We start from the raw sequence: 23,524 nt of genomic DNA, 5'->3' as shown, positions 1-23,524 counted from the left end.
GGGTTGTGGATCAGGGGCTGTGGGTGGCACTGGACAGCAGGAGAGACACTGGCAGGTGGCTGTCCAGTGTTCTTAATCCTCTAATGTTCCAAGAGACCTTACAGGGCTCCTCTCTGATGGCCCAAGGCAGATATTTTCTGCATTAACCATTCCTAGAAATGTTGTTTCTTGGTGCCAAAGAGCAGCCAGGCCATTTTCAGCACAGCCTGACAAGAGAGGATGGATCAGCTCCTCCTTTACCTCTTCCCGAGTTCATCCTGTCACTCGTTTCTGCCAGCAGCTGGGAAGTTTGCACATGTTAGGTGGAAAAAGGCCCCACAAGGGAATCCTAAAAGTGTTATTTGTAGATCCAAAGTCTCCCTTCAAATCCCAAAACCCCTCTGTGGTGTGGATGCCCGAGGCTGGGAGAGGGGCACCTCCCTCCAGGTGCCTCTGTGGTTGTGATGCTCCCAGGCAGGAGCTGCTGCTGGCACTGGCAGGGCTGGAGAGGTTTCCAAGCTGTGTCCAGGGTGAGGAATGGAGCCCAGGCAGAGGCAGGGAGGTGTCATTGATCTGTGACCCCTCTGAGCTGTGTGGCTGAGCTGTTCTGCACAAGCTTTGCTTCGGTCGTGCGGTGCCACCGGCGGCTCCTGACCTGCGTCACGAGGGAGTAGCTGCTCCTGGAGAAACAAAAAGCATGCCTGTCACAATTCACCAGGAGAGAGGCTGCTTTTAATGCTTGCCTGATGTTCCTTCATGCAGACCAGCCTTTCCCTAGGTATTTCCTCGTGTGGAGGAGAGTGATGGTTTTGTGGAGCTCTCATTTGCCCTGCAGTACTTCTGCTCTGTTCCCAGCTTCTCACTCTTCTTAGCATTCATTATTTACTCCCCTTGAGACTCTGTATATTCTCTGTCTCCTTGATTTTACTGACATTTTGTTCTGTCACTCAATGTCAGTCTGGGCTTGTTCTCCCCTCAGTCTCACTAAAGCCATGATCCAGTGTTTAAAGCATCTTGATTTTCCTGATATACTTCAAGCCACAGGAAAAAAAACCCCAAATGTAAGAATTTCCAAGGCATATTCAGATGCTTTTTTTTGCATTGTGTAGTTTGTGGGGTTTGTTTTCTCTGAGTATCTGCTCTTCATTTTTCCTTTGTCTTATGGTTTTCAGTGGGAATGAAGCTCATGTAGGCCCACAATCATTCTCAGTGATAATAACTCTGATAATATTTTTTTCTTCAAAGCAGATATCATTATACAGTATCATTTATGTCCAGATGCAAAGAGTTATGAATGTGTAAGGGGAAGGCATAATTTTTAGGAAGTTGCTGGAAAAATCTGTTAGAGCAGGTGACAACTTCAGTGTTCATCAACATATTCATGTCACCCTCCCAGGACTGTTTTCATCAATCATGAGAGAGCTGGCCAACATCTCACATGATGGTCCCAAGTGGATGGTACTAGATGGAGATATTGATCCAATGTGGATTGAATCTCTGAACACTGTGATGGATGATAATAAGGTAATGGATGTCAGGTAAAGAAGCAGGTATTCCTTGTCAGGGGTGATTCAGCCTGGGAGAAATGCAGATTGTAAGAACATCTCCTGGAATAATGCAGCTGTGTTTCTTCAGCCACACCAAACAATATTGCATAAAGGCAATGCTGCATGAGGGAAATAACTGAGGGCTTGTTTTCCTTGGAATTTCCCTTTTCTGGAGAGGTGTGCATGTGAGCAATTGCAAATGGCCTGATCATAACTTTAGGCCTTTTAGAGGTAGGGTAGGTACATAATTCTGTCTTTTCCCCACCCTGAGGAAGTGCTTTGGATTCTGGGTGGTGGAAGAGAGAAGGAGCATTCTGTGCCTGTCAGAAATCATGTCTGCCATCACAGAGTGGTTTGGGCTGGAAGGGATCTTAAGGCTCACCCCATCCCAGCCCCTGCCATGGCAGGGACACCTTCCACTGTCCCAGGCTGCTCTAATCCCTGTCCCTTGGGCACTGCCAGGCATCCAGGGGCAGCCACAGCTGCTCTGGGCACCCTGTGCCAGGGCCTGCCCACCCTGCCAGGGAACAACTCCTAATTCCCAAAATCCCATCCATCCCTGCCCTCTGGCACTGGGAGCCATTCCCCCTTGTCCTGGCACTCCAGGCCCTTGTCCAAGGTCTCTCTCCTGTTCTCTTGGAGCCTCTTCAGGTACCAAAAGGCCACAATAAGGTCACCCCAGATCCTTCTTCAGGCTGACCACCCCCAGTTTTCTCAGCCTGAGAACTAACAGAGCTGCTCCATCCCTCTGTTCATCCTGGTGCCTCCTCTGGGCTCTCTCCAGCAGCTCCAGCTCCTCCCTGTGCTGGGCTCAGGGCTGGGGCAGCTCTGCAGGTGGGGTCTGGCCTGGATGGGGCAGAGGGGCAGAATCCCCCCTTGTCCTGCTGTGCCTCAAGGAGCTGGGCTGGGCAGCCAAGCCCAGCAGTGCCAAGTGCTGAACACTCTTCATTCCCGTTCCTGGCAGAGCTTCAGGCTGTCTGTCTGTCTGTCTGCAGGTGCTGACCCTGGCCAGCAACGAGAGGATCCCTCTGAACCCCACGATGAGGCTTCTGTTTGAGATCAGCCACCTGCGCACGGCCACCCCGGCCACCGTGTCCCGGGCAGGTGAGTCCTGCTGGGCTGCACCTGGGACTCTCTGCAGCCCTTTGTTGGCCAGTCTTAAGGGAAATAGAGGTTGGATATTAGGAAAAAGTTGTTTACAGAAAGGGTGATAAAGTTCTGGAATGTTCTGCCCGGGGAGGTGGTGGAGTCCCCATCCCTGGGTGTGTTTAACAAAGCCTGGATGTGGCACTGGGGGCCAGGGTTTGGTTGAGCTGTTGGGGCTGGGTTGGACTCGATGATCTTGAAGGTCTCTCCCAGCCCAGTGATTCTGTGAAAGCTGCCAGGCTGGGAGCACAGCTGCCTGTGGTGTGCAGGGAGTGTTCCTGAAGCTCACAGACACTCTGAGGATCCTGAGCCCAGCCTCACTTGGGGTCTGCCATCATCTGGAGGGGTTTACTCAGAGTGTGCCCACTGCTGCTGTGGGGTCATGGCTGCAGCACTGCTGAGAGAACTCTCCTGCACAGCTCTGTGTGAGGCTGATGTGGAGACAGCAGCCTTTATCCCAAAGAGCTTTTGGAGCAGTGCATGGGAACAGGGAATGAAGGTGACCCCTGGTGTCTGGTGCCCAGAGCAACACCATGTTCCAAATTTGGGGCAGGTCCTGAGAGGTGTCCTGGTTTCCTGAGTTGCATCTCTTCACTGTGAATGTGTCTCCTCTGCAGTGGGGCAGGAGGAGGGGGCAGGTAATGAGGGACCAGGTGCATTTGACAGGGTTTCAGTTGTTTCAGCGAGTACCTGAAAGTTCCTGGTGGAGAAAGGGGCAGCCCCTGCTGTGTCCTTACCCTTGACTCTTCTCCTGCACCTCAAGGGATCCTGTACATCAACCCCTCAGACCTGGGCTGGAACGCCCCCGTGAGCAGCTGGATTGACCGGCGGGAGGTGCAGTCGGAGAGGGCCAACCTGACCATTCTGTTTGACAAATACCTGCCCGTGTGCCTGGACACCCTGAGAGCCAGGTACCCCTGCAGGCTGCCTGTGTGTCCTCAACAGGGCACGGGGTCGTGGTTATTGATTGTTGTGGTGGTGTTGTGAGGGTTCCCAGGATGAGGTGAGAGATGAGAATTGACTCCTCGTTGTCAGAAGGCTGATATTATATTATATTATATTATATTATATTATATTATATTATATTATATTATATTATATTACATTATATTACATTACATTATATTACATTACATTATATTACATTATATTATATTACATTATATTATATTATACTATACTATATTTTACTATATTTTACTATATTTTACTATACTATACTATACTATATTATACTATATTATACTATACTATACTATATTATACTATATTATACTATATTATACTATACTATATTATACTATACTATACTATACTATATTATATTATTTATACTATATTATTTATACTATATTATACTATATTAGTTATATTATATTACACTATATTATACTAATTATACTATATTAATTATATTATGTGATATATAATATAATTATTATAATTATATTATCTATAATATAATTATATATAATATAATACAATACTATATATAATTATATATGATATGATTATAATTATATAATTATTGTAATAATATAATATAATAATCTACTAAAGCTACACTAAAAAAGAGAAAGGAGACATCAGAAGGCTAGACAAGAATGAATAATAAAAAACCCCATGACTGACCAGAGTCCCAACACAGCTGGACTGGGATTGGTCATTAATTAAAAACAATTCACATGCTGGGTAAACAATTCTCCAAATCACATTCCAAAGCAGCAAAACAGGGAGAAGCTGAAGCATTGGGTCAGTAGAGCAGCTTTCAGACCACTGCTGAAAGAAAGAGTGGAAGATGCAGAGCAGATCCTCTCCCCACATCTCTTCCTGCCCCTTGGGGATGAGGAGGAAGCTGCTGTCAGTGTGACAGGGTGGGATTGCTCCAGAGGCAGGCCTCTCTTGGAATTCTTTCCTGAAGCATTTGAGCTCAGCTGAGTCCCTCCCTCTGTGTGAGCTCCCAGCCTGGGTGTGTTCCATGGCCGGACACTGACACTGAGTGTGAGAAGCAGCACAGGGAGTGATGGCTTTGAATGGAACAAAGACAACTTTAGGTATTAGGAAGAATTTCCTGGCTGTGAGGGTGGGCAGGCCCTGGCACAGGTGCCCAGAGCAGCTGGGGCTGCCCCTGGATCCCTGGCAGTGCCCAAGGCCAGGCTGAACATTGGGGCTGGGAGCACCTGGGACAGTGGGAGGTGTCCCTGCCACAGCAGGGGTGGAATAGATGGCTTTTAAAAGTTCCTTTCTTACCCAAACTAGTCTATGACTGTGTGATTCTCCATCCTCTGCTTGCTCCCCATACCTGCATTTTCATTAAAAATAATAAAAAGAACAAAAGTCAGTGAACAACTGAACCTGGGCACCATCAGCCCCAACGAGGAGGTGTCAGGAGGAGCTGCTTGAGTGCAAATTTTGCTCTTTGGGACTGGGAGTTGGGAATCTTGCTGGGGAGCTGCTCTCTGGCAGCCCAAACTTTAAAGCTGTTGGCAGCAAAGCCCATCAAGCATCTCCAGCTCTCTCTGCTGAGCAATTGTCAGCCCATGAAATCCCCAGGATTAGCTGCACCAGCCCCGAGCTGAGTATTTTGGTGGCTTGCTTAATTCAGAAATTGTAGAACCAACCTTTCAAATAGCTCTAATTACTTTATGGAGGACTTCAGTGCTGCTACAATATTAGTTTGGAATTCTGTAAGTGTAGCTTAAACGAATGTAAAATGGCAAGATGAAAGGTTTTATTTTATTACTCCTCTATTTGACTGCTTTTGAACTCCTGGCACTCCCAGGAAATCATCGCCTTCAGCAACTCCTCCATTTTACTTCTTTCAAGAGGATCAAAGTTTTTAAATGCCTGAAACTTCTGATTACTGTTATTATGTGTGTGTGTGCCAGTGCCAGCAGGGCCAGGCAGAGGATGGGTGTTCTCTTCTTCCTGCTGACAAGGAAAATGCTGATATTCTGGCAAAGCATTCCTGCCTTGCTTTCCTGGGCTGGGGGCAGCCCTGGTGCTTCACCCAATTATGCTTCCCAATTATGTTTTCCATTCCCATCCCTCAGATTTAAGAAGATTATTCCCATTCCTGAGCAGAGCATGGTTCAGATGCTGTGTTACCTCCTGGAATGCCTCCTGACAGAGGACAACACACCTCCTGACTGTCCCAAGGAGCTTTATGAACTTTACTTTGTCTTTGCTGCTGTCTGGGCCTTTGGTGGCTCCATGTTCCAGGACCAGGTAAGAAGGGACGTGAAGAACAGCATCTTTTATTGCCTTTTTTTTTTTCCCTACTTTTTTCTACTTTCCCAAACGTAAAGCTGTGTCAGTGCTGCTGTTTGACCTGGAAACTTGAACTAAACAATCCCTTTCATGAAAGGCCTCATTGTGGTAGCACTGGAGAGTGGCCAAGCCCAGCGTGAGGCTCCCTTGGTGCCATCACCTCGAGGCCATGGAGAGCCAGACCAGCTTTTGTGGTCCTTGTGGAGGATTTAACCCTCCATTCCCTGGCTGCCAGCTGGTAAAACCACAGCCCTGCTTCTGTCAGTGCCTTTTAAGCCAAGCCTGGGGGGCATGGTTTAATTCAGAAATTGGCCCTTGCCCAGCAGCTCCCTCCAGCCCCTCGCTGTAGCTCGAGCCCGGTTGGTGGCACTTGGACATGGCATTCCCCTGCCACAGCAGCCAGCCCTGGCGTGGCAGGGCCTTGGCACAGCTGAGTGTGTGGCAGGAGGAGCTGGGAGCAGGCTCAGCATCCCTCTGGGAGGGTTCTGGGCGTTGCTGCTCTGTAAATGTCAGGCGGGAGAGCGTGAGCACACGGCGTCCGAGCGAGGGGGAGCCTGATGAAAAATGATCCAATATAAAAGCTGTTTATTGCTCCCTGCTGAAGGTGCCCTTCCTGGTGACCTTTTGCTGCTGAAATGTCAGGAGAAACAGGCTGGGAGGCTTCCCACTGCTTGGTGTTTGTTGGTGAGGAGCAGGGCCCCTCTGTAGAACCAGATGATAGATTTGCCATTTCCAGGCCCTCAAATTAGCAGAAATCCACACGGGGTTTTTGTTAAGGAAGCAGTTTGAGCTCGACAACATTCTGGCAATAGAGCTGGGGCTGGGACTGCTCCACTTAAGGGCTCAGGCCCTCCCAGCACTGGGAGCAGGGCGAGGCAGCACTGTGAGAAAGCTTTTAGCAGTGCTGCACTTCCCTTTTCTGCTGCCAGGCTGAGGAGTTGTGACAGCAGGAGGAAGGAGATTACAGTCATTCTGCCTCTCTGGGCAGCACGAGACTGCAAAATCTTGGATGCTAATAATGTGGCTTTCAAATCCTCTGGTCTTTTGATGTGTGGTGGCTCGGGGAGCTTTGCAGAGGACACTCAGTTCAAAGCCAGGTTTCCTGAGAGAGGCTGAGCAGTCCCTGGTCCCACCTGCTCCCAAAAACCCGAGTGGTGGCTATGGGGAGGAGAGACCTGATAGAGATGCCCCAGGAACAAACTGTGCTGCTAAAACTGGCTCAGTGATGCGTGTGCTCTCTCCCAGACATCTTTTCAGCAGCACTTTCCCCCCCCATTTCTCCCCAGGGCTGAGGGCTGCAGTCCCTGTGCTCTGCATGGGAAGGGTTCAGACAGTGGCTGGCCCAGTTTCACAGAGGAGACCTGAGGCAGAGAAAGGGATTAAGCACATTTTGCAAACCCTGACTCAGTGTCTAAAGCAAAAACTGTCACCCCAGCTCCCAAAAAAAAAAAAGTTCAGATGCTTGAAGATCATCATGCATGGAGGGATAGAAGGGGGAAAGGCAGGAAAGCAGGAGCTTGCTGGGCTCTGTGGCAGCAGCCACTCTCCCATTCTTTGCTGAACCGGGATCTGCTGCTCCTGCTTGAAAAGTGGCCAGAAAACAACAACCAAGTGTTTGCAGGGTGGTGTGATTTATGAGGAAGAGATTTGGTATGCATGCTCTGACTGTCCATGGCCACGGATGGAGATGGATGTGGTGTCCTTGTCTGTTGGAAGAAGTAGGCACCAAAAATCAATCAAGTGTCTGTTTAGTCATAGGCACGTATTTCTCTTTTTCAAATTGATCCATCTGTCTAATCTCAGACAGACTAGGAGTGATCAACACAGAGGATGAATTATTTAGGGGAATAAATAGGAGTGATGAGAAAAAATGAAGAAAATGAAAAATTAGACTTAATAATAGGAAAAAGGATAAGATTGTTATGCTGTAGAATATATTTTTAAGGACTAATCCCAGTCTGGTGGACTGGGATAAATAGCATTCACCATCTCTAATGAATTTCTCTGGATTTGTCTAATTTCTCCTCTCTTTATCTGGCAGCTCGTGGACTACAGAGTGGAGTTCAGCAAGTGGTGGGTGGCAGAATTCAAGACAATCAAGTTCCCTTCTCACGGCACAGTCTTTGACTTTTACGTTGATCCAGAAACAAAGAAGTTTGAGCCTTGGTCTAAACTTATTCCCCAGTTTGAATTCGATCCTGAGATGCCACTGCAGGTAGGTGACCCCAGCAGGCTGCTGGGCTGGAGGAGTTCCTGTGTTTTAGTGACTGAACGTGGGTGTTTCAATGAAGTCCGGTGAAAGGCCAGGCACTGATGGAATTCTTTATTGGATACAACTAAATCACCCATCTCTTTTTGCTGTGCTTTGGCAGTAACAGCACAACCTCCATCCATCTTCCAAACATGAGTGATGTACAGCAGGGGCAGGGAGCTGCTGTGCCCAGGCTGGTGAGACAGAGCAGGGACAAAGCCTCTGAGACACCAGGACTTGTTGTCATTCTCCTGGCTGTAAACAGAGATGGGTTTATGTTTGGGCCAAGAAAAGAATTCCTCAGGTAGTGAATTGTGTTTGCCAGTTGTATTCCTCTGTTTATTCAGAAGTGCCACAGCGAGCTGATGACTTATAAAAATCATCACTGATTTAGCAAGGTGTGATTCTGTGGGGGGATCCAGGTGCTGCTCCCAGGACGAGGGAAGAGATGAGAATCTTGACTCCATGTTTCAGAAGGCTGATTTATTATTTTATGATATAGATTATATTAAAGAAAAGGATATATTAAAACTATTCTAAAAGAATAGAAGAAAGGATTTCATCAGAAGGCTTGAAAAGAATAGAAAGGAATGATAATAAAATCTTGTGTCTGAGCAGAGAGTCTGACACAGCTGGACTGTGATTGGCCATTAATTAAAAACAACCACATGAGACCAATCAAAGATGCACCTGTTGCATTCTACAGCAGCAGCTAATTATTCTTTCCATTTCGTTTCTGAGGCCTCTCAGCTTCTCAGGAGAAAAGATCCTAACGCAATGATTTTTCATAAAGTATGGAAAATATTTCCATAAATATTGGAAATATTTATGGAAAATATTTCCAATATTTACAGAAAATATTTCCATTTATGGAAAATATTGCCATAAAATATGTCCATGACACAGGATATTCCCCTGAAAAGATAGTGTGAGCGTGTTCACAGGGGTCTCAGGTTGAGGGAAGAGACGAGGATCTGACTCCATGTTTCAGAAGGCTGATTTATTATTTTATTATAGATATTATATTAAAACTATACTAAAAGAATAGAAGAAAGGATTTTCTCAGAAGGCTGGCTAAGAATAGAATAGAATAAGAATGATAACAAAGGTTTGTGGCTCGGGCTCTCTGTCTGAGCCAGCTGGGCTGTGATTGGCCATTAATTAGAAACAACCAACATGGATCAATCAAAGATGCACCTGTTGCATTCCACAGCAGCAGATAACCATTGGTTACATTTTGTTCCTGAGGCCTCTCAGCTTCTCAGGAGGAAAAATCCTAAGGAAAGGGATTTTCCATAAAAGAAAGGAAAGGGATTTTCCATAAAAGAAAGGAAAGGATTTTCCATAAAAGAAAGGAAAGGATTTTCCATAAAAGATGTCTGCGACAGCTGGATTTTAATGGCTGGCAGCAGCACAAGGCTTAAAAGGCTAAAACCATCAGGGCAGGGGCACTGAGGTGGGCGCTGTGCCCCCAGGCCTGCCTGGTGCCCACGGCTGAGACGGCGCGGCTGCGGTTCCTGGTGGCCAGGCTGCTGCAGCGCCAGCGCCCCGTGCTGCTGGTGGGCACCGCTGGCACGGGCAAGTCCGTGCTGCTGGGGGACACGCTCTGCTCGCTGGACACCGACGCCTTCCTGGTCAAGAAGGTGCCCTTTAACTACTACACCACCTCTGCCATGCTGCAAGGTAAGCTCTGGAACCCTGCTGGGGGGGTTAGGGTTGGATATCTGCGGGAATTGCTGCACTGAAAGGGTGGTTGGGGATGGGAATGGGCTGCTCAGGGAGGCGGTGGAGTCACCATCCCTGGGGGTGTTTGACAAAGCCTGGGTGTGGCACACAGTGCCATGGTTTAGTTGACAGGGTGGTGTTAGGTCACAAATTGGACTCGATGATGCCAAAGGTCTTTTCCAGCTGGGTTGATTCTGTGTCATTCTGTGATTCTGTGACATTCTGTGTCATTCTGTGACATTCTGTGTCATTCTGTGACATTCTGTGTCATTCCGTGTCATTGTGTTTCATTTTGTGCCATTGTGTGATTCTGTGACATTCTGTGTGATTCTATGATTCTGTAACATTCTGTGTGATTCTATGTCATTGTGTTTCATTCTGTGTCATTCTGTGCCATTCTGTGCCATTCTGTGACATTGTGTGATTCTGTGCCATTCTGTGCCATTGTGTGACATTGTGTGAATCTGTGCCATTCTGTGTGATTCTGTGTCATTCTGTATCATTCTGTGCCATTCTGTGACATTGTGTGATTCTGTGCCATTCTGTGCCATTCTGTGTGATTCTGTGTCATTCTGTATCATTCTGTGCCATTCTGTGACATTGTGTGATTCTTTGTCATTCTGTGCTATTCTGTGATTCTGTGTCATTCTCTGACATTGTGTCATTCTGTGCCATTCTGTCATTCTGTGCCATTCTGTGCCATTCCTGGGGCATCCACTGGGTTTTGGAGCAGGATGTGCACTGGGAAGCTCAAGGAAAGGCCCCTGGGTGAGTTGCCCCTGTTGTTGTTGGCACACTCACAACCCCACAGTGAAACTCTGCTCAGCAGAGCCCTGCTTTTGTGGGGATGATGTTTTCCAAGCTGAGGATTTGCCTCTTTAACCCCACCACTCTGTTCAGGGCTGTGCCAAAGCCCAGCCTTCAATCTGCTGCAGTTTCCATGCCTTGTATTTGACTTGAAGTGTTTTTAACATGCTGGAATTGAAGAATAAGATGGGTTTTTTGGAGAGGATCCAAACTGTCCTCGGGGGTGCAGTGATGGGAACTGCATCCCAATTAGCAGTGAGGATGGTGCTAATGGCCATGTGCAGGCTGCAAGCCAGGCCTGGTTCCTGGGGTTGTGCTCCTGTCCTGCCACAGCCCAGCATGTCCCACATCAAGTGCCTCCCTCACAGCTTGCTGGCCTGGGGGGCTCTGACCTCCAAGGAATTTCTTGCCCCAGGGAAGCCCTTCAAGGAAAAAAAGTGGGTAAAACCTCCCCTTCTGGCCAGTCTCACAGCCATGGGCAGTGTCATGGTTGCAGCCTCCCTTCTTCCTCTTCCTCCTGGAGTGGGAGTGCCCTGGCTTGGGGGGGGCTCAGCTGGGGCCCCTGGTCTTCCCCACCTGCCCAGGTGAGTGTGTGCAGGTGTGGGGCAGGTACAGGATGTCCCTGTTGCTCTGAGCTCTGGGCTGAGCCCTCCCCTTCCTTCCTCTGCAGAGCCCAGCACATCTTCATCACAGGGAAATGTGATTTATGCTGCCTGGCATCCTTCCCCACTGCTCATTTTTTAGTTAATTTGTCCCTTTTTTGTGGAGCTTGTCAGTTGGCTGCTTTTTTCCCTTCCCCAGCAGGTGCCTCTTTAGATTTGTAAAATGTGAATCCAAAGCAGTTTGGGATTTTAGTTTTATTTACTTTGCAAAGAGCCAACCTGAAAGCCAGCAATTTTTAGTCATGGTGCCTGTTGGGACAGAGGTTTTTAAGGTGCAGAGCTGCACTCTTGAGGGGAAATACAGGGATGTGGTTCAAACAATCTTTGTGGACCTGTAGCTTACGGATTTTCATGTGCATGGGGGTTAACAGGAGCCAGACTCTCTCTGGGCACAGTTTGGGGATTTTCTTTGGTGTACTGTGACCAAATCCCATTTCCTGTGGAGCCTGGAGCTCTGGTGTGCTGCTCCATGCCCTCTTGGACCTCTGCTCCTCCATCAGCTCCATCCCTGCCCTCATTCCCCACCTTCTCCCTCCAGATCTGCCTTGAGACAATGAGAATAAATGGTGGTTTTTGGGGTTGGGTTCTCTTTTCCCCATGGCCATCAGGGTGAGAGGGGCCACACTTGCCAAGTCTGGTGTGCAGTGAGGGTTTGAGGGGCTGATGGGGATGTGTCAGGAGCCCAGAGCAGGGACCCTGCAGGATTATTGTGGGATGAGCTTTGAATTAAAATGCAACTTCCACAAACATGTCACTTCATCCCCAGTAATTGCATTTCACTATGATGAATCTCCTGCATCCTTGTTTAACCTCGAAAAGGGCTGATTTTATGTGTTAATTAAGGCCTAATTAAATTTAAATTAAATGCTTATTTGAAACACTTAATTTGACTTGCTACCAGAAATTTCAAATATTGTGGTTTTATTGAAGGGGGAGAGAGACTCCACTGAGGAAAAATCTATCATTTTTCTAAGCACAATTCATGGCTTTATGCAGAAGTGCCTGTGACAAGAAAACAGCTGAATTCTTAGTGGGTAACCAGGCTGTCTGCAGGGCACCCAAGCAGGAAACAAATGGGGTTTTAAAAGATTCGTGGTCTGAAATAAAAACCCAGAATATAAATTTTCCCTAATAACTTTTGCCCTTGATAAGGGATGGCTGAAGTGTGCATTTGCACAAAATTTTTATCAAAACTCCCAGTTGTCCCTAATTACAAAGGATTGCTCCTTGCCTTGCTGCTGCTTACAGGAGTGGTGATAACCCCAGACTGTGTCAGTGAAATAAATTCTGCCTCCATCTCCAGGAGGGCTGGGAGCACCTGGGAGTGAGGATGGGCTCCAAGAAGGCCCCTGGCAGGAAATTCACCCCAGAAAAGCTGCTGCTCTTTGCTTTGCCCCTTCCTGAGGCAGTAAAGGTTGCTCAGGCCGCAGTGCAAGAAATCAATAACCTATAAAACATTTTATGCAGCAGTGTGGGGTGATCTGCATGAAATATCACTCCAGCATTGTAAATATTCCCAATATGCTACAGTCTAGGGCAGCACATAACCTCAGCCTTCTGCTAAAACAAATGGGAATTTTCCAGAGCTTCCTAATGAGTTTTCTCTCCATGCTCTTCCTTCCTAAAAAGCCACAAAGATCACAGGTGAGCTGGGAGGGCTGGGGCTCCCTGCAGCAGGCACAGAGCACTCATCCCAGTCCCTCCTGCCCCTCCAGGAGTGCTGGAGAAGCCTCTGGAGAAAAAGGCTGGCAGGAATTACGGCCCCCCAGGCACCAAGAGGCTGGTGTACTTCATGGACAACCTGAACATGCCCCAGGTGGACGCCTACGGCACCGTGCAGCCCCACACCCTGCTCAGGCAGCACCTGGACTATGGCCACTGGTATGAGGCTGCTGGATCTCTGCTCTGGGGTGGCCAACTGGCACATCTGCACTGCTAAAAGCAGGGAAAGCAAAGAAGCAGAAGTATTGATGCCAGCTGGGGTCAGTGTACAAATCAGGAACAGGACAGGACTGCTGGGAACGTGCCTTGAGCTGTTTGATTTTCCAGCCTCAGCCTCATTCCATGGCTATGACAATGGGAAGATGCCAGCAGCTCACATCCCAGGCAGCAGACACAGAACTCAATGTCACAATTCACTTGATGAGTTTTGTGACCAATCACACAAAGCAAAAGCACATTGACAGTAGTTCCATCCAATCACTATAAGCACAGGTACCTTGGGTTAAACAATGCTTGCTTGCTTTGAATACAATATTTACTTGTAAGCCTTAAAACACAACACACAGAGCTCCATTATTAAGCTTCAACCTTCCCAATATCTTGCTAGTTAAACTTTTCTGCAGCTTAGGGAGTTATTCTAGACAAGCATTAATACACAGACCATTGTTCTATTTGTCCTTGCTTTTCTACTTTTTACATAATTTTTCTGCTGCCCAATCTCATGGCTGCTGCTGAGCTCCAATCACAGTTCTACTGTATCTGAGGCTGCCTTTTGCAGCTTTCCCAAACCCCTCTGATTTTGTAGATTCCCACAAAGTATAATATTTGATTGAAGCCCATATTTCCCTCAAGCTGTCATCTAACAAAAAATTCTTCTTCTTCACCTTAAAAGCAACAGCGTGTGCGCTCGTGTTGTTTCGTGTCCTATAGTGACAAAGAGTCTCATGCTCTGAGCTGGCTGGGCAGACATGGATTCTTACACCCAGGGGTGTGTGGTCACCATCTGTGGCTTTTGCTGTGCCCCAAGGTACGACAGGAGCAGGCTGTCCCTGAAGGAGGTCAGCAATGTGCAGTACGTGTCCTGCATGAACCCCACTGCAGGGAGCTTCACCATCAACCCCCGGCTCCAGGTAAAGCCCTTGCTCCATGGGTGGGGTTTTCAGGCTCAAGGCTTCAGGAGAACCTGTGGCAAATCCTGCTGTCGTTCAATCAGTGGAAACAGCATGAAGTGACTAATTCCTGATGGAATTTTTCTCCCTTCTTTGTGTTTCCTCTTGTTTTACTGCCCAGTGGGAGGAAGAAGTCACAAGTTCCCAGGCAGCTGGACACACACTCTCAGGAAAAATTCTGGTTCAGACAGGCAGATTTTACCTTTCTCTAGGTAATACTTACTGCTGGACCAGAGTTCTTGAAAATCTTTTGGTGGTCAGGCACTGGAACTTGCAGCCCAGGGAAGTGGTGGAGTCACCAATTCTGGATGTGTTCAAAAATGAACTCCAAAATGGCACTCCACAGTATATTTTGAGATTTGTTCAAAGGTTGGACTTGATCTCAGAGGTCTTTCTAACCTTAACTATTCTGTGTTCTCTTCCTCTGCAAGTTCTTCATCAACAAAGGGTCTTCTGGGAGGTGGCACCTTCTGGGGCTGCTCCTACCAGAGACAGGCCTGGGCTTCACCAGGGGTCTGTGGGGCCTTCAGACCTCTCAGCTCTTCAGTGGACTGAGCTTCCCTTGTGAAATGCCACTGAGAATCCCTTGTTCAGCCAGCAGAAGGTGTCTCCTTCTGACACAGCAGAAGGGGTCTCCTGCCAGCTGTCCTCTGCTGGGAATTTGGGTGGGGACATAGTTCTGGTGGACTTCAAGTCATGGGATCATAGAGCATCCCAGCTTGGAAGGGACCTCAAAGGATCACCTGGGCCAACCTTTCCTGGGAAATGGAGCCCAGATGAGATTGTTCAGTGCTGTGCCCAACCACAGAGAGGGCTCTGACCTGGGAGGTGGTTTCCCTCCCTCTGACCTTTCCACCTCTCACTTTCTCTTCCTCAGCGTCACTTCTGTGTCTTCGCTCTCTCCAACCCTGACCAGGACTCCTTGTCCAGGATCTACAGCACCATCTTAGTGCAGCACCTGGCCAGTGGGAACTTCTCAGAGGCCGTGCAAAAATCAGCCCAGCAGCTCCTTGCCCTGGCCCTGGGGCTGCACCGGAAGGTGGCTGCCACGTTCCTGCCAACAGCTGTCAAGTTCCACTATGTTTTCAACCTCAGAGACCTCTCCAATATCTTCCAAGTAAGTGCAGCTCTTGTCCTGTGCCATTTGGAGTTTGTGCCCGTGTCACAGGCAGCTGAGGTCCCTCTGGCCCTTGGTGAGCCAAACACAGTGTCCCACTCAGCAATGGCACAGCATGGGTGTCCCCTGTGCTCAGAGGGTGACATGGGGCCAATCCCTGATCCCTGGTTGGTTTTGAATGGATTCCAGAGCCATCACCCATGACTATTTACTTTCCAGCCTCCTCTGTGGCCGGTGGGGAGGGATGCAGAGCTCCAGAAGGAAGTGTAGATTTTGAGGGGTTTGAATTGTCCTCTGGCTGGGAAAAGGACAAACTGGAGAGAGCTTTGGGCTCCTACCGCAGCCCTTTGAGCAGTGGCTGTTGTCAGGGTGCTGGAGCTGGGCTTGGTGATCCCCACCCCATGGTGTGGGTGTCGGGGTCCATGGCACCACCCCACCACACTGCGAAGCTCCTCGTGCATGGGGCAGGGGCTGGGTGCTCTGGGGGCTGCAGGTCCTGAGGAGAGCACAGCAGTGGCTGCTTCAGCTGCTCTGCCAGAGCCAGGGCAGCTTGGTGGCTGTGCCAGCATGTCCTCTCAGGGGCTCAGCGTTGAGCATGCAGGATGGCAGTTAAAGAGTGAGAAATCAATCCAAACCAGCTTTGATTTTACCACTGAAACTGAATTACCAGCTGCTGCACCAAATTGAAGTTGTTCAGCTCCAGAAATGTTGTCTTCCATCCTGGGTGAGATTTTGTTTTCCTGTTTTCCCCAGCAGTCTCGTGCTTTGGAGCAGCTGGTGTTACTGCTCAAAGAGCCTTTCAGGCTTTCAGGCTGATTAATAAAATTTGATAAATTCCTCAGCAGCCACACCGAGGGTCAGCACCGTAGCCTGTTCCAAACCCCCAGCTGGTCGTTTGTCACTGTCCTTGTTAACATCTGCTTCACCGAGTGGGCACGTGGAAGTTCAGAGCCTTGTGCCTGCCATCAGACAGGAGCTGGAGCAGAGACAGACAGGGAAATCTGGGACCTTGAACAAGTGAATAACTCCACTGAGGCAGGAAGGAGTCAGGGCTGTCACTGTGCTCAGCTGAGCAGCAGCAGCTCGGATGTGAGATGTGGGTCTGGGGAAATTCTGCCTTCCAGTTAATCTGGGCTTTGGGAGCTGCAGGGAGAGAACATTTCAGAGAGAAGCATCTCAGTGGGAGGCTTCAAACTGTGCCAGGGTTGGGGGGGTAACAGAAAACATCCTGCCAGATGCAAGCTCTGGGTCAGAGGGTCACGGGAATGCTCCTCATTTTCCTATCAAGGGCTTCCCCATCCTCTTTCTTTGTTTGTTTCTGTTAAATGTTGGCTCCGCCTCCATCCCAGATGCAGTGACCCACAGCCACGTGTCCCTTTTGCTTTTGGGTTGTGGGGGTCTTTAGATTCAGTCCCTTTAAGAGAGGATGAATGACTTTTAATTTTAATCAGTTTAGGATCTGATGTGTTTTTCCTTCCTCTCTTTGAATTGTCAGCTTTTCTCACCAATTTTTTGTCTTTCTGGAATAAATAAAATAATTTGACAGCTGTAATGACAGATGTGAAACCCAAACAATCTGAGCCATGGACCAGTGAGCTGAGAGGGCCTGCTTTACATTGCTTTCAATGCATTTAATATTTAATGTATAAATAATTAGATGTTAGGAATAAAAGCTGTCTGTTTAATTCATACCATTGAAAACCCTGTGTGCTGTTAATAGCCTTAGTATAGGCGACACCTCTTTGAAATATAATTCTTTTATGCATTTTAATAGAGTTCATGGTAAACATACTGTGCTAAGCAGACAGCAACTGATATTTCCTGCAGGCAGAATGCACCTAATTAGAATTAATTGATTAAAAGAAAAAATAGCCACCAGTAACATTTCCAAACCCTTTTTTCCCCTTCTCGACAAAGCACCCCTGGCATGGGGTTGGGATGGGAGAACCACGTGTCTGGGCTGGTGCTTGGCTCTGCAGGCACCAAATGCTGAGAGCAGGACTCCAGCCCAGCCAGGGGAGGCTGGTGGGGGATTAAAAGGGGTGTAATGAGTGTAAACCTTCAAAATAAGGTGGGGAAGATTCCCAGAGCTGTGGACAGCAGGCTGAGGGAGGTGATTCTACCCCTCTGTGCTGCCTTGTCAGACCTCATCCAGCTCAGGGGTCCCCAGCACCAGGGAACCTTCCAGGAAGGACCTGGAGCTGCTGGAGGGAGCCCAGAGGGACACCAGGATGATCAGAGGGATGGGGCAGCTCTGCTGGGAGGAAAGGCTGAGAGAATTGGGGTTGTTCAGCCTGAGGATTGATCTGAAGTGATCTGACTGTGGCCTGAAGGGGCTCTGAGAGAGCTGGAAGGGGCCTTTGGACAAGGGATGGGGTGACAGACAAGGGGGAATGACTTCCTACTGACAAAGGTAGGTTTAGATGGGAGCTTGGGAAGAAATCCTTGGCTGTAAAGGGTGGTGAAGCCCTGGCAGAGATTACCCAGAGCAGCTGGGGCTGCCCCTGGATCCTGGCAGTGCCCAAGGCCAGGTTGGACAGGGCTGGGAGCACCTGGGACAGTGGGAGGTGTCCCTGCCATGGCTGGGGTGGGATGGGATGATCCTGAAGGTCCCTTCCAACTCAAACCCCTCTGGGTTGAGAAGCAGCTTTGGGAGTTTTGGACTCACAAAGGCCACGTTCCCTGGCTGTTGGGTGTGGGGTTGCTGAGGTGCAGGGGGCTGTGAGGGGCACTCAGCCTGGTGGGTGCTGGGGTGGAGTCCCTCAAGGCCAAGCCTGAGTTTCCTGGCTGTCTCTGCTCCCCACAGGGCCTGCTGTTCTCTACCCCTGAATGCCTGAAGCAGCCCCAGGACCTGGTGAAGCTCTACCTGCACGAGTCAAGCCGGGTGTACCGGGATAGGATGGTTGAGGAAGTGGATTGGGACACTTTTGATAAAATCCAGCGGGAGATGGTGAAGAAATGCTACGACGTAAGTGTGGAGGTCTGATGAGCTCTAATGATGATGAGAAAGGAACAGAATGGGTTTATTGGAAGGGAAATCAGTACTGGGGATTTTGCTTTCCCTCTCTTTCACTCCTGAGCCTGTTTCCCCTTTTCCAACACCAGGTGCAACCATGTGGACATAAAAAGGCTGGAACACCGTGGTTCCCTTGGACGGTGGCTCAGAGCTGCAGTGGGTTTTCCTGCATTTGTTCTCTATTTTCTTCTCTTTTACAGGATATTGAGGACACTTTAGAGCAGGCCAAACACATGAATATTTACTGCCATTTTGCCAAAGGCCTTGGGGAACCTGGCTATAGGCCAGTTCCAAGCTGGGAGGAGCTGAACCAGATCCTCATGGAAGCCTTGGACAGCTACAACGAAGTCAACGCTGCCATGGACCTGGTACTGTTTGAGGATGCCATGAGCCACGTGTAAGGGCTTTTCTGCCTTTATTTCCCCATCATTTGCCTGTGCAAATGGTTTTGTGGGGTTTCCTGGAGGATGTAGGAGTATGGATCCATGGGGGGAGGCTAATAATTTGTAGTTCTACAGGGCTAAGTGCCAGGTCCTGCTCTCTGCCTGAATATTTCTCAAATGTGACAACATTCAGGTGCTTTTTTTTGTCTTCCCTTGCCAGCTATGACAGAACTGGTTGTACTGGGCTTTCCCCAGATGCTGACTGCTGGTTTAGAGCCACATTTACACAGACCCTTAGTGGGATTTCCCTTTGTATAAAGTAAGATTATGTGCATTCAGCCTACTGCTTTTAAAGGATAGAGGCATTTAAACTGCTTTGATCCTTTGGAAAACCTGCTTGCATGGAGATGCCTGGAGGTGCAGATGGATTCCAGCTGGAAATTGGGCATGTGGGACTATATGAAATTAAGCCTCCTGCTGATAATTATGAAGCTGTTTACATGCTTTGGGGGCACCTCCAGCTCTCACACACAGCCTGGGGGGAATCCCAGCAGGGACAGAATCACTTCTGGGTGCTGGGATGCCGGGCTGGCCTTAGGTGGCTTCAGGAGATGGAGCTGCCCTGGCAATCAGAGCTTGAATTTGTACAGAAACCTGGTCCTAGGAGGTGCAGATTTGGCACTCTTAAGCTGGAAGGAAGCCCACCCTGACCTGCTGCAGCCAGGCAGGGTGGGTGGTTTTAATTCTCACTGGACCTGGCAGCCTGTTAAAAATATATCTGTATATACACAGGAATAGCATTTACATATGTATATAAATATATATGTGTGTGTGTATGTATGTATGTAGGTATATGTGTGTATATATATATATATATATATACAAATATATATATGTATATATATGCACATATATGTATATACATAAACATATATATACATATATGTATATATGTCTAAATATTAATATTAAAATTAATATTAAAATCTAAATATATATCTATATATATATCTATATATATATAATATAAACACACATACAAATTTGTCTGTTCCAAGGGCTCCAAACCTGTGCTCAACCTGGGCACTCCCTCCTCCATCCATGGGGCCCATGGAATCTGCTGTCCATGAGTGTTTCTGCTTGCATTGCCTGCAGAATGGTGTCAGGAATATTGACCCTGTGCTGCTCTTGCACTTCACATAAATCGGGATTTGCAATTGGAATTTGCAAAACATGGCTCTGCCCCTCCAGTTCATACTGAGAATAATGAGGAAAGCAAGATTTGAGCATCCAGCAGCACTTGACAATTTCACTGGAGCTGAGTGAATCTCATTCACTGCATTTGGAAATTGCATTTGGCTGAAATACACAACTTCTTCCATCTCAGGCAGCTCCTGAATGTCAGGTTGAATTTGCTGAAGATTTTCAGTTAGGAGAAAAAAAAGAAGGAAAAAAGACATTTGATGACTTAATATGTGTAGGGCCATGGGGGGGACCTGTCAGCCACCTCACCCAGGGCTGTGTCACAGCACGGAGCCCTGGGGAGCACATCAAGGCAGGGACACAGGCAGAGCTGGCCTGGGTAATTCAGAGCAGGAATGCTAAAGCTCTCCTCACAGTCTGGATTGCTTTTATAGGAAAAAAAATTCACAGCATTTATTAAATTATAAAAAATTCTGTCAGAGTCTGTGCATAGATTATGGAATACTGGAGGTGTAATAAAGCAGGACAGTGTTTCTCACAGTCTCAAGTGAAAAATAATTAGATTAATCCAGGAAAATAGTGAAGGGAGCTAATAAAGGAATGGGGTTTGTGTTTCAGACCCTGGAGAGGGAGGGTTCCACAGGTGGGATCCTCTGGACCCCCCTCACCTTATGGGGAATATGTGGGGGTGTAGCATTTGCTTAAAGAGAACAAAAGGGAGGCAGACAGAGTTCACCACAGGACTCTTAGGTGAGCAGACCTGGGAAATAACAGCAAGTTCATTGTAAGAGTGAGAAAATCTCACTCTTTTGTAGTGGTTGTGTGGATAAAAGGAACAGAGGTTGTTTTGCAGGAAGGTTTGTGCCATTCCAGCCAGGTGTGAATGTTCTGTAATGCTCAGCAGGGCTCACCTGTGCACAAATCCCAAAGCCTTGAGAAGAGAGAGGGGCTTTTCTGGGGAGGGGGTCAGAGCCTTGAATTTTGCTCTCAGTTTTTGCATGTCAATTTAACATCCTTTTCCCCTTGCACTCCCTGCAAAGACACCCAGGCCTTTGCTTAAACATTGTTCTGTCCAGCAGGACTTGGCAGGTGGGAAAAAAATAGGCACATTTTGAATTGCCACCAAACTCTGGGGGTTTTTTTTTGGACAGGTCTCATCAGAGATGAGCATTGATTGCTGCCACATCTCTGAGACTGCCATTCTTCACCCCGCTCAGAACACAATTTCCTAGTGAATAAAATATGTATTGAAGAGCAGTGGGCAGAGAAATGGGAGAGCCGTGTTGCTAATGAGAGGTTTTTGCATGGCTCGGTGCAGCTGCCGCATCAGCCGCGTCCTGGAGGCGCCGCGGGGGAACGCGCTCCTGGTCGGCGTGGGAGGCACGGGCAAGCAGAGCCTGACCCGCCTGGCTGCCTTCCTCAGCTCCCTGGAGGTCTTCCAGATCACCCTGAGGAAAGGCTACGGCGTCCCTGACCTCAAGGTGGGGGATTTGAAATGGAGGGGAGGGAAAAAAAGAGCAGAGCTTGCCCTGAAGGGTTGTTGTGTGTTGGGAAAGAGAATGGGGGAGGATGATCGTGTGCCCAGGTGTGCCCAGGTGGGAAAGAGGTCAAGGTCACCTGGGCTGACAGCAGGGTCAGTAGAGTGCCCATCCCCTGTGCTGGCACTGCTGGGACACCTCCAGAGCTGGGGACAGCTCTGGGACACTCAGGACAGGAAGGACATTGAGGGGCTAGAGTGTGTCCAGGGAAGGAATGGAGCCCCAGGAGAGGCTGAGGGAGCTGGGCAGGGGCTCAGCCTGGAGAAAAGGAGGCTCAGGAGGGCCCTTGAGGCTCTGCACAGCTCCTGAGAGGAGGGGACAGCCAGGGGGGGTCAGGCTGTGCTCCCAGGGAACAGGGACAGGAGCAGAGGGAACGGCCTCAGGCTGGGCCAGGGCAGCTCAGGGTGGATAATAGGGAATATTCCTTCACTGAAAGTGCTGTCCAGCCCTGGCACAGCTGCCCAGGGAGGGGGTGAAATGCACACCCCTGGAGGGATTTAAAAGCCATATGGATGTGGCACTTGGGGACATGGGATAGTGGTGGCCTTGGGCACTCAGGGGGAACATTGGATATGATGTCCTTAGAGGGCTCTTCTGACCTAAATAAGATACTGAAACACCCCAGACACGACATGCTGCTGTGGAGAGGAGCAAATGCCTTGCTGGAGTGTGTGTGCCCAGGGCTGCAGCCACACCTGGGCTCTCCTGGCAGGGCCCTGAGAACATCCCAGCCCAGCCCTGAGCCTCAGCCCTCAGCTGTGCTGATGTTCTCAGCCACTGGGCCGGCTCTCAATGATCCCGTTCCTGTGCCTGGCCCATGCTTTACAGCATGCAAGCCCTCCTGGTGTCTCTCCTGCAGGCAGACCTGGCAAACCTGTACCTGAAGGCTGGGCTGAAGAGCGTGGGCTCCGTGTTCCTGCTGAGCGACGCACAGGTGGCGGACGAGCAGTTCCTGGTGCTGGTCAACGACTTCTTGGCATCAGGTGCAGCCCTTGTGTTACAGGAGCCTCCTCCAGCCAGGTCTCATCAGCTCTTGGAGGTCTATAACACACCCAAGATAGCTCAGATACCCTTGGAGGCATAAAAATCAGCACCATGGCTTCTGTTGCGGTGTTGGAAACAAAGAGGTTTAATAAAAGGCAAAATAACAAACATAGAAAAACCGAGCCAGGTGCAGGAGGTCCTTGCTCCTGGTAAAACACCTCAAAAATGCAATTAGTTTCTTTGTTCACTTCTTTTTCTAGTAAATTGCCCAGGCAGGACTTTTTGGCTTCTGTCCAATTGGCCATCCTTATGTTTGAGGTGAAGGCCCTGGCACAGGGTGCCCAGAGCACCTGTGGCTGCCTCTGTATCCCTGGAAATGTCCAGGGCCAGGTTGGATGGGGCTTGGAGCAACCTGAGATAGTGGGAAGTGTCTTAATTACTTGTTTCACTTGTCATTATGTAGAACAAAATATACCTTTAATTCTCTTTGATGAATGAGCAGATTTCTGATTAGTGTTTTCAGTGCTCATATTGAAAGTGTCTGGCTCAATAATGATGATTTTAATCAAATCAGAAACCAGAAAGGAAGTGAATATGTGATATATTAAGGAAACACTAAGAAAAAAATGTGGTTGGTTGCATTTTAGGCAAACAGCTGCTTAACTATTAACTTATAGAAGCTTTTTACAAGATTTGTAACTTGTAAAATGTTTGGATGGTCTGGGAGTTATTTGGCCACTGCTGGAAAGGGCCCTGAAGAGCTGCAAAAATTTTACGTGTAATTAATGCACTTGCAAAACCACAATGATTTTATAATACATATGGCATATTAGGGATTTGAATATTTCTTTTTTAATCTAATTAGACTGCAGAGCTAAAAAAAAAATTGATTTTCTGTACTTTGACTCTATTCTATCTTCCTTTCCCTTGTGTTTTATAAGGAAGTTTGCTTTCACAGGTGTTTATTTTTCAGCAGCATGACCTTGTGTGCCCCTTTGCTGCTTC

General features: G+C 48.3%; 1 protein-coding gene across 2 annotated transcripts in view; it reads left to right on the top strand.

Moving 5' to 3' along the window:
* The window catches only part of DNAH9 (dynein axonemal heavy chain 9), a 160,828-nt gene that overhangs the window by 47,690 nt on the left and 89,614 nt on the right, over nt 1-23,524 (top strand). For both annotated transcript variants that reach the window (XR_011683346.1, XM_071452702.1), the window contains exons 33-45: nt 1,376-1,503; nt 2,522-2,630; nt 3,436-3,583; nt 5,726-5,900; nt 7,984-8,157; nt 9,669-9,876; nt 13,103-13,268; nt 14,137-14,239; nt 15,156-15,395; nt 18,202-18,363; nt 18,612-18,808; nt 21,316-21,478; nt 22,395-22,518. Coding sequence is in view for 1 of the 2 variants with exons in the window: in XM_071452702.1 (XP_071308803.1) it covers nt 1,376-1,503; nt 2,522-2,630; nt 3,436-3,583; nt 5,726-5,900; nt 7,984-8,157; nt 9,669-9,876; nt 13,103-13,268; nt 14,137-14,239; nt 15,156-15,395; nt 18,202-18,363; nt 18,612-18,808; nt 21,316-21,478; nt 22,395-22,518 (2,097 nt within the window). In the remaining variant the exon portion in view is untranslated. The remainder of the gene's footprint in view (nt 1-1,375; nt 1,504-2,521; nt 2,631-3,435; nt 3,584-5,725; nt 5,901-7,983; nt 8,158-9,668; nt 9,877-13,102; nt 13,269-14,136; nt 14,240-15,155; nt 15,396-18,201; nt 18,364-18,611; nt 18,809-21,315; nt 21,479-22,394; nt 22,519-23,524) is intronic.

Source organism: Agelaius tricolor, unplaced genomic scaffold (assembly GCF_023055355.1).
Source record: "Agelaius tricolor isolate 1412-34295 unplaced genomic scaffold, bAgeTri1.0.p SCAF_35, whole genome shotgun sequence".
In the NCBI taxonomy this organism is placed as follows: Eukaryota; Metazoa; Chordata; class Aves; order Passeriformes; family Icteridae; genus Agelaius; species Agelaius tricolor.
The sequence above is the reverse complement of the archived record's forward strand: the minus strand, read 5'-3'. Positions and strand labels throughout refer to the sequence as shown.